Source organism: Mercenaria mercenaria, chromosome 13 (genome assembly GCF_021730395.1).
Source record: "Mercenaria mercenaria strain notata chromosome 13, MADL_Memer_1, whole genome shotgun sequence".
Classification (NCBI taxonomy): domain Eukaryota; kingdom Metazoa; phylum Mollusca; class Bivalvia; order Venerida; family Veneridae; genus Mercenaria; species Mercenaria mercenaria.
The window spans coordinates 10,733,821-10,746,518 of NC_069373.1; the positions used below are offsets into that span (position 1 = coordinate 10,733,821).

General features: G+C 32.7%; 1 protein-coding gene across 1 annotated transcript in view; it reads left to right on the forward strand.

Annotated features, from left to right (window-relative positions):
* LOC123529857 (dedicator of cytokinesis protein 3-like) overlaps nucleotides 1-12,698 on the forward strand; it is a 213,829-nt gene that overhangs the window by 154,010 nt on the left and 47,121 nt on the right. Inside the window, exon 39 of the mRNA XM_053520723.1 lies at nucleotides 7,538-7,636. Within this exon, the coding sequence (XP_053376698.1) occupies nucleotides 7,538-7,636 (99 nt within the window). The remainder of the gene's footprint in view (nucleotides 1-7,537; nucleotides 7,637-12,698) is intronic.

The following is a 12,698-nucleotide window of genomic DNA, read 5'->3' on the forward strand; positions in this document are numbered from 1 at the left end:
ATTTACTGACTGAGTAGTGAACAGTGCAGACTATGATCTTTGCAGGCTGATCTTGGTCTGCACTGGTTGCAAAAGCAGAATCTCTTGCCTGCCAGCAGGCTAAAGGTTAAAGAGGTAGGAAATTTAGAAGGGTATATAGGAGATATGTTGTTGTGTGTTGGGTTGATCACTTGCCTGCCAGCAGGCTAAAGGTTAAAGAGGTAGGAAATTTAGAAGGGTATATAGGAGATATGTTGTGGTGTGTTGGGTTGATCACTTGCCTGCCAGCGGGCTAAAGGTTAAAGAGGTAGGAAATTTAGAAGTTGTGGTGTGTTGGGTTGATCACTTGCCTGCCAGCAGGCTAAAGATTAAAGAGGTAGGAAATTTAGAAGGGTATATAGGAGATATGTTGTGGTGTGTTGGGTTGATCACTTGCCTGCCAGCGGGCTAAAGGTTAAAGAGGTAGGAAATTTAGAAGGGTATATATAAGATATGTTGTGGTGTGTTGGGTTGATCACTTGCCCGCCAGCAGGCTAAAGGTTAAAGAGGTAGGAAATTTAGAAGGGTATATAGAAGATATGTTGTGGTGGGTTGGGTTGATCTTGTGGTCAGTATGAACGTTGCAAAAAGTCTGTAGAGCAAACTAATTCCACAGTTGTAAAGTGGTTCAATCAATGAAACTTATACATGTAATTACCATTTTTCTGGATGGACAATGGTGGGGGTCATCCATGCACCTCACCCACTCAAGTTGGTGACACAAACTACTTTAAAATTTTAAAGCACATTATTTTGTGGAGTAATAATTAGATTTAGTGATAACTCTAGATTTGCAAATTTGCAAATGATTCAATTTAATTTACTTAGTCTATCCATTAAACTGTCAAGCTGTGATATAGTAGGATGGTCTGGAAGCTGACAGAGACAGAGTGATTCGATCCAAGACACCCTGACCACTTTATCTCAGCTGTGTGTAATATGGGGTTCATGCATATTCATTCATAGTAATTATATGAAATAATGTTACCTATATTGAGAGCTATACACTATGTTGTTTTGACAGATCTGATTTAAATTTCCCAGATTTATTCTCTATGTAATAAAGACAGCAGTATATCTTGTCTAGTTTGAATATATTGGCACTATCATTATATCTTAATAGCTGAATTTCTTAAATTTTATATATCATGAAGGTGCCATTTTGTTTTAGAAGAAGTGTCTTATCTTATACATGTATCTTGAAAATTGGAACTCCTTTCTCATGGAATATGTTTTCCTGGCTGTTGTGACATGAGCAGATGTACTTGGTGTCTATCACTTCAGGACACTTAAAAACATATCATAGTTAGGATCGGATTCTCTGTTGAAAGGATTTTTCAGCTTTCACTGTTTTTGCTCTTATAAAGAATAAATGAATTTTGAAAATATTTACAAAGTGAAGTAAAAGTGTTAACATTTGTTGAAAAAGAGTTTACTTTAAAAACATTAAGATATAACAACTTAAAATAAGTATGCCTCATTGTTAAAATCATAGGGTATTTCTCATATATTTTGTCTTCTTTTATTAGCTTTATATGGAAACAGGTTATTTCTCATCTATATTACTAAGTTTTATAGCCTTTATATGGAAGCATAGGATATTTTTCATATGAGCCGCGCCGTGAGAAAACCAACATAGTGGGTGTGCGACCAGCATGGATCCAGACCAGCCTGCGCATCCGCGCAGTCTGGTCAGGCTCCATGCTGTTCGCTTTTAAAGCCTATTGGAATTGGAGAAACTGTTAGCGAACAGCATGGAGCCTGACCAGACTGCGCGGATGCGCAGGCTGGTCTGGATCCATGCTGGTCGCAAAGCCACTATGTTGGTTTTTCCATGGCACGGCTCATATATATTTGCAAACTTTTGTAGTCTTGTATGAGAGCATTGGATATTATTATATCTTTTATAGCTTTAAATTATACAGAATCTTTAGATATTTTTTCATATATTTTGCCAACTTTGATAGTATTATATATAGATATAGCAAATATGCTGATGATTAAAATATCCCAGTCTTATAGAAGAAAATCTAGTTGCCTACGTATGATGGTGAATAAAAAAGTATGTGGACACTAGCTGACATTTACAAACACAATCTGAACAAATCAAATAAAAATTACATATTTATTTATTTAACAGTATTCATGTGTTCTCTAAAACACATATAAACCTTCAGGTTTGACAAAAAACAATGTCTCAAATACAGTACCTAAGAATTACATACTGTATTCCTCATATCTATAGTCAGTCTTCTTCTACATTTATAGAGATACTCCCAACAATCAATCTCTGATCATCTGATCATAACTGGGAGCAAAATAGTTTTATACATGTATATACAATTTAAACCAAAATCCATTGGCTTCAGTTGATTGATTAAGGTTGCCCTGCTGGAATTATCTTGCACAGACTCCCTACTTTTCCTTACATCGCTAGGGCTACTGCTGTTCTTTAAGATCTGCATATCACAGGATTGAAATCTGAGTATCTTTTAACAATGTCATGTTTTTCCAAAAGAGTTCTTCCCAACAAAGCACAAATTTTAATATCTGTATGCTGCTCTATGAGGTACATGTCCCCATCTTAAAATGCAGACCAGGTTTTGTCAGCTCTGTGAAAATTTAAATATTTCAAAGATGAACATTTTAAATGACCTGATGTTACATTAATTGTATAATTTGAAAGACTGCTGGCAGAAATTAGTTGGTTAAACAATGAGCCAGTAGTGATTGCTGTTTAGACTAGGTTTTTTAGTTGAGTAATTGTATAGTGTACTCATGTGCTATAAATCACTGAAATTTTCCTGACTCCAATATTTACTAGTTAATCACAGAAATAAAGCACATACATGTATGAGAGGAAAAATAAACAAGCCTAGTAGAAATAACTCTGATTTTTCATTTTTCAAGCATGTGTTCGTATAATTTTTGATTCACCCTAATACATTATAATTTCAAGGTTTTAATAATATTTTAACATGTGATTCCCTACAAGATCAACAATGTGACAGATCTAGCACAAGAAACCTTTGGATTACCAGCAATAAACTACTGTTCTGATTGATTAACTTAAAAAATTCTTGGGAGGAGTGGTTAGGTCATGATGAACTTTGAATGATTTTGTACTTGGCTTACAGCAGAGTGTTTGTCATTTCTGAGAACTTGAAGCTCAGGTAAAATAGAATAGCGCATAAAAAGAGTGCTAAATCTAAAAAAGTGTCCGGCTAACTGAACAACTTTGCTTTTATTTAAATTCATTGTGAAAATATAAATATTTACATTTGCCCTATTCTTTTCCATTGAAACTTTTGACGTTCATTTCATATGAACAGCAAAAGGAAAGGCTCAAAAGTTACGTCATAGCTGCTTTGTGATAACCGACCGCTGTTTAGACGACGTCCGCGTATAGTCAGGGAGAACGTTCCTTAGATGACGTCGCAGTTGTTCCGTCTGGTGAACAGAATGGCCGGGAAGCTGATTTTAATGCTAAATGCTACAAATTATATGCAATTCATAATATTATATAGCTTACAAATGGAAAGGAAAAATAATGTAAATATAAGAAATGAAACTATTTTTTTCGGTGTTCATGCGAAATGAACAACAGAATAGGATCGGCAAATTAAACATGAATCGCTAGTGCGATTGCGATTCATGGATTTGCCGATCCTATTCTGTGGTTCATTTCGCATGAACACCGGAAAAAATCATTTCATTTCTTAATTGGTATTGCAGTTATGAAAAATAATTTCTTTGTTGTCATTAATATCTCTGCCAATAGTTGTTTTTATATATTCTGTTGCAAATTGTCAGAGTCAAATAATGTTGACTTTTGATAAAGGTGAAGGTTACTGCCAAAATGCTGTAAAAACTGAAAGTCGCTAAATGAAGTAAACTTCAAGCTTTCTTTCATGAAGAACGATTGTTTTATCAAACTGATTGCAATAGTTTGCAATTTATTCATTATTTTAGAAAATATTGTATGTAAATAAAAACACTTTTAACATTATGGGTTTGGGAAATCTTTTGCTGTTGACCACAATAAAATAATTCCTTTATGACCAAAATAATATTTATCATGGTAAAATTGCCAATTTTTATAAATATCTGTGCTTTCAACAATATTTTTCACATATTTCTAACAACTGAAATTTTGGAATGAACAGAAATACATTTATAGTGATGCCTCTGTAAGATCTTGCTTTTAGAAACATGTTCCATACAGATTATAAAAAGATAATTAATTTTCCCAGAGGGAGAATTGAATGGATTCTTAATTGTTTCCAAAGATACAGAAGCTGACTTACTGTGATATAATAATAAAGAAGTGCCATTTCACAGCATGTTTATAATGTGATAATGATAACTTTGATAGAGATCATGCTAGTTTACTAGAAACAGTTGTTTGCAGAGATTCTTTCAATAGATTACCTGCTATACTGAACACTGTGGGGCTGCAATGACTTTGGTTGTATTTCTGATTACAGTCAGTGCTTAAATGCGAATAAAATGTTCAAGGGGAATTTAATTTAGAAGTTAATTAGCGTGTTGACTTAATTACTGTATATTTTAATTCAGGCATGGTGTTTCAAGGAACTTGATTAAAAGGGGTTTGAAGCTTCATTGTAGGAAAGTGTGGCGAAACAGAAAAAAAGTTTTTGGCATAATTGAAGAGAAATCAGTATTTAGTGAAATGTAATATTATTAGGAAGAAAAAATGTACAAAAATAGTCTGGTGAGGACAGGCCGGGCTGACGTAGTGTAGCTGTCTTATTAGCATTTTTCAGTTCAAAATATTGACATTAGAATAGAACTTGGAAGCTTTCATTGTTTTGTAGAAAGTAAGGTGTTTTCTTGGTAGTATAAAATAATTAAATAACATCGCAGTAATACTCAAGATTATCTTGTTAACCAGCTGCAGTTGATAACAAAATTAATTCTGAATTGTTAACCAGTCGTTGAAAAAAAAGAAGAGATAATATGGTTTTAGTTCAAAATAAGATCTGATATTAGAATTGTTGTCCAGTGTTTTCATACAGTGGTATAGCATTTCTAGCCAGCAGGGTAGTATGGACTTCAAGTGATAGGCGATAGGCCACTAAAAATGCTGCAGGCTGTAACTAAAATTTCTTCAAAACTTGCCAGCTTCACTTCCTGTTTGTTCTACATTTTGTACCTGAAGGCAGTTTGTGGCAGAATAAATATACAGGTGTTTAGTAAAGCAGTAGAACTTTTTTGTTGTCATTCTGAAAGGTGTCAGTTCAGGCAGGTTTTTAATTTGTTTAGGAAATTACAGGAAATTTTAATTTATAACAAATTGTTGAAACATTGAGTGTCCTAAGAATCTGAACTATTGATTTTGCAAGTATTGATACATCTGGAGTGCCAACTTTTTAATGTTATTATACTCAGATATTGTATGAACAGTGGTTCAGTTATTTTGTTTAAAAATCTGAGATTATAAACATTTTTTAAAAAAGGCTCTTTTGATATTAAAGAAAGGGTGGTTAATATTATGCATTGGTCAGATTGTATACAAGGAAGAGATGGTACAGATATATATATGAAGTGCAGTTGTATTGGCTATCGTTCAGTGGAAGTTAGAAATGGGAGAGTAACTTGTAGATGCATCAGTTGATTTTGTAAACTGTGAAGACAAGATAATAAAAAACTGATTCATGAATTGTGCTTAAGGAGGTAGGTTACCTTGATATTTGTAAGTGCGCATGTCCAACCGGAAGCTAACGTGACGATTTACGACGATGTTTACGACAAACTAAATGTGTTTGTATATCCATTCTTCTGGAAATAAATCTTGAACCTGCCTCCAATCTTATGTTTAATGGTTTAATAATGCAGAAATAATGAATGAATTGCCGCAGAAACGCTTCAAAACATTGTTGCCTTAAAATGACGTCATTGACGTCAGGACGTTACGTGTCAGTTACCGCGCAAAAATAATGGCTTTTATTTTGAAAGTACGTTATTCTGTGCTTTTTCTTTATCTGAACTATTTTTAAACAGTCATTATTTGCTGAAATACTTTTTATTAGTCTTTTGCTCTGAAAAATGATCAATATTTTGCTTCTTTTATGTAATTATATTGAAATGTTATGCGGAATGTAAGAAAATGTGTGATAGTAACTGATGTGATTGGGAATATAGTTGGCTGAAAGGTAACTTATTACGGTCATTTACAAATAAAAATTGGGCAGTTTGATTTGTTATACCTATTTCCCAATTTCCGTTGATAATTTGTTACTTAAATACTAAAACTGAGCTCTAAAATTGTTCAAATTCCAGTATAAAATTGTGGTGTCTTGAATTAAATTGATGTTACCATGGAAACGAAGCCCGTGACCTATATGTCTAATTGTAAAATTCAAAAGCGTTGACACTGGTCTATTTAAGGAACACAGCTTCGGCTTTTTATTTTCATTTCAACAATATCCATGAGAATAATAGCAGCATGCAAAACGATTTTTCAATAAAAATGTCAGACGACGGGCACTGCTGTAAGTATTTTAAGCTGTGAAATTTGTTAAATTAACTGCAATTCATACGAAAATATTACTAACGTTAGAAATAAGATGTTTTAAAGCTACATTAACAAGAAAGATAATTTTATATAATATTTTTTATAAGAAATTACGATAAAAAGCAACATATAAGCTATTTTAAACATCTCTGTTGCCATGGTTACTCTAAACTTTAAGAAAAACACAGTACCATGTAAAGTTCTTGGTATTTTGCTAATCATATTACCCAAATATTCCATGTTGGTCAATAACAGAATGGCACTGAAGCCCTCGAAAACCCCGTTTTCATACATAATTCTTGAAAAAATGAGAGAAAATGCGTTACCATGGAAACACGAGCCCCGCGACATATACATTTTAAGCTTTTATTAGAAAGCTAATGCGCATACTAGTAAAACTATTAATTATGCAGACTTCTACGGATAACAATGAAACCAAAATACACTGAAAAGTGTTAAATATCCGCATTTTCCTTCTTCTTTCTATATAAAATACCCTAAGAGGGTCATGTACTTCAGACCTGGATAAAAATTGTACTTGAAGGGACAGAGATAAACGGAACTGAGATTGTAGCAGCTAAAACATTTAATTACACGAAATACAAAAAATCACTGCGGTTCAACTAATTTGAATTTACCCTGGTAACAAGGTAACCTACCTCCTTAATGAAGAAATATTGCCTCTTGGGGAATCTTTGATCAACCATTATTTATCAAAACAAATATTTGATGAGAGAACTTTGTTTTCATTTGTATGGATGAAATTTATTTGTTTTGTGCAAATTTATTGAAAATTAGGAACAGATGCTGAAGGTTATGACAAACAGACTGTGGTACTGGACAGTATTGGGAATACATACACCAAAACATGTGTTAGTTAATTGGTGAAGGGAGAATATAGTAAAACAATTTTCAGTTAAAGCAAAGTTGATATGAAATTATTGGTGAGAAACTAAGTGTAAAAATGAAATTTTTCTCCAGATTGTTGGAACGTGTGCAGTCGGAGCCAACGTTACATGAGAATGGGACACAGTTTGTCATCTCCGTGACACACCTGCTGGAGAGGCTCCTAGATTACAGGTGAGTTATTTACACTGTTATATAATACAGTGCAACCTCTATAGAGCAAACAACTCAGGGAAAACTAAAATTGTGGTTGTTGTGTAGAGGTTGTTGCTTATATAAAGGATGGGTTAATGTATGAAATTTTTAATATTGGAAGGAAATTATCTGCCGTTAAAGAGAGGTGTTTGTTGTTCGGAGATATCTTAAGTTGAGGTGATACTGTATATAGAAGTTACTGTCATGGTTATAAAATGATCTTTCGGAGTGTCAGTTGTTTTGTTTAGGCCTGTTTGAGTTATTTTTTCTTGCACATTTTCTTGCCATTTATTGCTGTTGTGTATTTTCTTTTTTTATGTGTCATTGTGGAAGAGGGAGGAGTCTCTGTTTATTATTTTGTAGCTTTTGTTATTTACTTGTATTGCACAATTTCTGAATAGCACTCTCTCGTGTTCTATAAATAGAACATGCAGCAGTTATACCATAATGCAATGCGCGAATTGCGGACAAGGGAGCGTTTTCTAAATATAACGAAACATAAACTATCTGGGAATTAAAAAAGTAACATGCCACCTGTATAAAATTGTCGCACCTGTTAACAGAATAAATAAAAGACATGAAACTATACATAACTAATTAAAGAAATATATTGGAACGAATGTAAGGAATATACAAAATATACAGACATATTATTTTAACAAAACGATTCAAAACGGGCCTACTAAGCAAATAAAGAGCACTATTCAAAAGCATATAGTATGCACACCTGCATCAGAAGAACGGTTTACAGTCTTAATAACAAGTTACAAACTTACAATATTTTCGAATGCGACACACCGATGAGCACTTGTGGTTGAAACTTTTAATGCTAGATTCTAAATCATTTTGATTCATGACGTTCAAAGAATGTATCAGCAGAATTAAAATCATAACTTCAATAACTACATGTATTTCACTTTAAACAACTGATTCACACAACACAAGACGCAAACTTGATTATGATCCTCGATGTCAGCTGTGGACCCGTCAAACTTACTAAAATACATAATATATATGCGTGATTTGGTAGAAAATTATGGTGTTGCATTAGATTCCAACATATTTATTATCAGATATAGCATCTAAATATTACTATCAAAAGTCAAATATCTGTAATTTATTATGTCACACTAAGGGGTCATTTGTAATAAAACACAACATATGTATATCACAGAGGTGTTAACTGTTTCAATGAATAACTGAATATTTTGCCGAAAATAATGATGTGTATGACAGTTTACTTTAAAATATACATGTCGTTCATCACATTTCGAAATTTCAATGAATTTAAATTATGCGATCATAAGATTTCTTTTTACATTCACAGGTAGATCTATCAAATTCATAAACACTTAAAACGGAAGATTTTTTTACGAAAATATAATGTTAATATATGACGGTAACTAAGAAGAACAATTTGGATCTGTGAATACATTTTTGTTTTAAATAGCGCTTTCCATTTAGTATTAATACATTTTTCCGAGTTATTCTACTTTTTCTAAATATTCTTTTTTAAAACTGGATGTGTCACAAAATGAACAGAATAATATAATAACATCATCCATTCATACATATATATTGATGAAAAAGCGGTATGTTATTTCTACCATGGATATAAAATAAAGAGTTTTTGGTTAGTTTAGTGAAATAAAAAGTGAAGAAAAAACATTTGTTTGCGATAAGCAGGCTAGAAACCTGAACAAAAATAACGAAATAAATGCAAAATTTATGGTTTACTTATGCTATTGTACAATGAATGCACTGGTTGTTTGTCCGCAAATTGAGTCCTGTGCTATTTTTAGATAGCAGACCTTATCGGTGACGTCACAGATCCTTACATACGAGAGTGTGCTATTATGTAACAGTAATGTTAGGTTTTGATACTTTTTTTCAAGAAAATCATAAGAGAAAAGACAGCAGTACTGGAGCTCACATAATAATGATACTGATTTTCTATCTCGAGAATAATGGCTAATATTGTTTTAGGCTGGAAAATAGATCCAGGATTGATCGCTTTTGATTTCATTGTTAGAGCCATAGATTTCAGATATAATTGTGCATTCATCAATCACTGGGAATATAATTGACAGAGAATTTGAAATACAAGTCAAAGTAAAACAAAAATACCTTAATACTGGTTACATTCCTCAGAGAATCTCTCAAAGATATTTTAATTAAATGTCACAGTTTATTTCCTGGAACTAAATGTAAAGTTTAAAATTATATATTTGAGCCGCGCCATAAAAAAACCAACATAGTGCGTTTGCGACCAGCATGGATCCAGACCAGCCTGCACATCTGCGCAGTTTGGTCAGGATCCTGGTGATGCTGTTGGCTTTCAAAGCCTATTAAAATAAGAGAAACCATTAGAAAAATCATGGACTGCGCAGATGCGCAGGCTGGTCTGGATCCATGCTGGTCGCAAAGCCATTACGTTGATTTTCTCATGGCGCGGCTCATTTATGAATAAGTCTCAAAACTTGAAACTGTAAAAAGTCAGAGAGCATTCATTCATTGTAACAGAAATATTGTAACTGTATATATAGAACTCATTTTGTTCATTTATTTACCAGCACAATAGCTTTGGAAGAAAATTTTAAGAAACTATGTAGCGATAGACTACTTAGAAGAAGTGTAGCAGACCTATTTTAAATAATATTCAATTCCTCCTTTGTTTTGTAAATGTCTTATGTTTTGCACTGTAACTTAGCAACTAAATTATATGTTAATAAATGAAAGTGATCCAGTGGAAATGCAGCTCAAAAGAAGCATAAATTTAGCTGCATTAATTTATGTACCCAACAGAGTGACAGATGTATGGTAGTGATTGCCAGACCCCAGGTTTGTTTGGTTTACTTTCTGTTGCTTTGTATATATGAGCTTCAATTTTTGAGTACTGTCTGTGTGCATCAAAACTTAAGTACCACAGTAGGTCCTGTCAGTTAAAGTTGAAATATATCTTTTGCTAAATATTAGAGACAAAAACTAATGGGAAAACATACTCTCTGGTCTGCTTGAAATACTAAAAAAAACAGTTTGGTAAACTCATTTAGTGTTGGAAGAAATGATGTTGAAAGTAATAGTTTATCTTTGATGTGAAGTGTCATAAAAATAGCTCTATTAGATAAACAGGTTTATCAAAACTTTTAAGATTTTTTTTGTTCCGTTTCCCCCCAATTATGACTCTTGCTGTTATATTAATTGCTTAGAAATTCACTGAAAGTTTAAAAAAAAAATGTAATAAAAATGATTACTTTTCCCTGCTGTTTATTTCTCTTGGTTTAATGCATTATTAATAAAATGAGGAAATTTGCAGAAAATAAAAATGCAGATAACATTGACAGGACATTTTGTTTAGGGGTCAGTGCTAAAATAATGGAATATGGCATTTTTGACATTTTGAATTATCAGTCATTATATGATAATTTTGAGAGAGGAGAAAAATTACCATTTTATAGTTAAATTGGTGCAAACAGAAAAGTCACATAGTACATCAGATGTACAGATTTTAATCAAAATATGATAAAAAAATGTGTTTTTGTTTAGAATTAGTACGTTATTTGATAGAGGAAATAAATATTTAGGATTCTGAAAGGTTTCTTTTCAAATTCCTCTAACCGTTTGTTATTTTTGAATCCATGAAATGCTGCAGGGTGTGTAAAATCACATCTCATTGCACCTTTGTCTAGTTTTATGTACATTATATATCCTGTTATTTATTTTTAATGTTTATAATCCTTTAAACCATTGAAGTTCCTGTATTATTTGTTTACCTTTACACATTGATTACATATTTACTTGTTTGAAATAAGCTAAACTATTTAGCACATTGTGAAAGTGTAATATTATCTCCAGGATGTAAGATTGCTTGACCATAAAATGACCAATCCTTCACTCCAGTTACATTTTAATTATCTTGCTGATTACATTGGTACATCTTCTACTCATGTTTAAAAACAACCAAAATGTAAATGGTTAACAACTCCTGGTCAGTCCATTTTTGGCAATAGTGAGATTTTAATGTCATTAAATATATCTCTGTGACCTCCATATGATGGTGATTTTGTGGCCTTGTAGAAGTAACATATACAAGCTAAATTTTACTTCAACGGGGCTGTAAATAGGTAGTGTGAAGAAATTGACACTCAGATCTTTAAATGTTGTTTCCCAAAACTTATAATTAAAAAAGCCAGTTACGATCGATGTTGCTGTTAATTTCTATTAACCAATGTCTGCCACAAACTGTTAACCAAATTCATATACAGGCTAAATTTTACTTCAATGGGGCTGTAAGTAGGTAGTGTGAAGAAATTGACACTCAAATCTTTAAATGTTGTTTTCCAAAACTTATAATTAAAAAGCCAGTTAGGATCGATGTTGCTGTTAATTTCTATTAACCAATGTCTGCCACAAACTATTACCAAATTCAGTGCACACCCAAGCCAAACTGCTTCTCCCCACATGGGCTCCAAGGGTGAACATTTAGTAGAACTTCCAAATGTAACTGTCCCGGGAAAAAATGTGCAGCCTCGACTGGGACTCGAACCTACCGCGCCAACACTCTACCATTATTGAGCTACCGAGGCCACCTGATACGAGAAACGCTACACAATGTCTGTTAATTGAATTAACCAAATAGCAAAATTCCCGTAAATAAAATAATTTTAATAATACCATTACTGATATTATAATAATTCTGACATTAAATGGATTTGGCATTTTAAATGATGCATTTCAGGCTTTAAATCTATAATCTAAGTTTAAAAGAAAGCTGGCAGTCATTTCTGGAAACTTGACTCTCTCTCTGTGATAAATAATTGGCAGATTAACCAGGGCTTAGGAACAATTTGAACCTAATTTTCAGTAATTGGGAGATTTTCTGAAAGAGAAAACAGAATTTAATGCTTGCATCCTTGATAGCATAGAGTCTGAAGTTTTTCTCTGTTAATTAATTGTTGTCATAACATAATATAACTGCTTCCTGCTACAAAACATTGTATTTCCCAGAGTTCCAAGTGGAATCACATAAATAACATCTGCT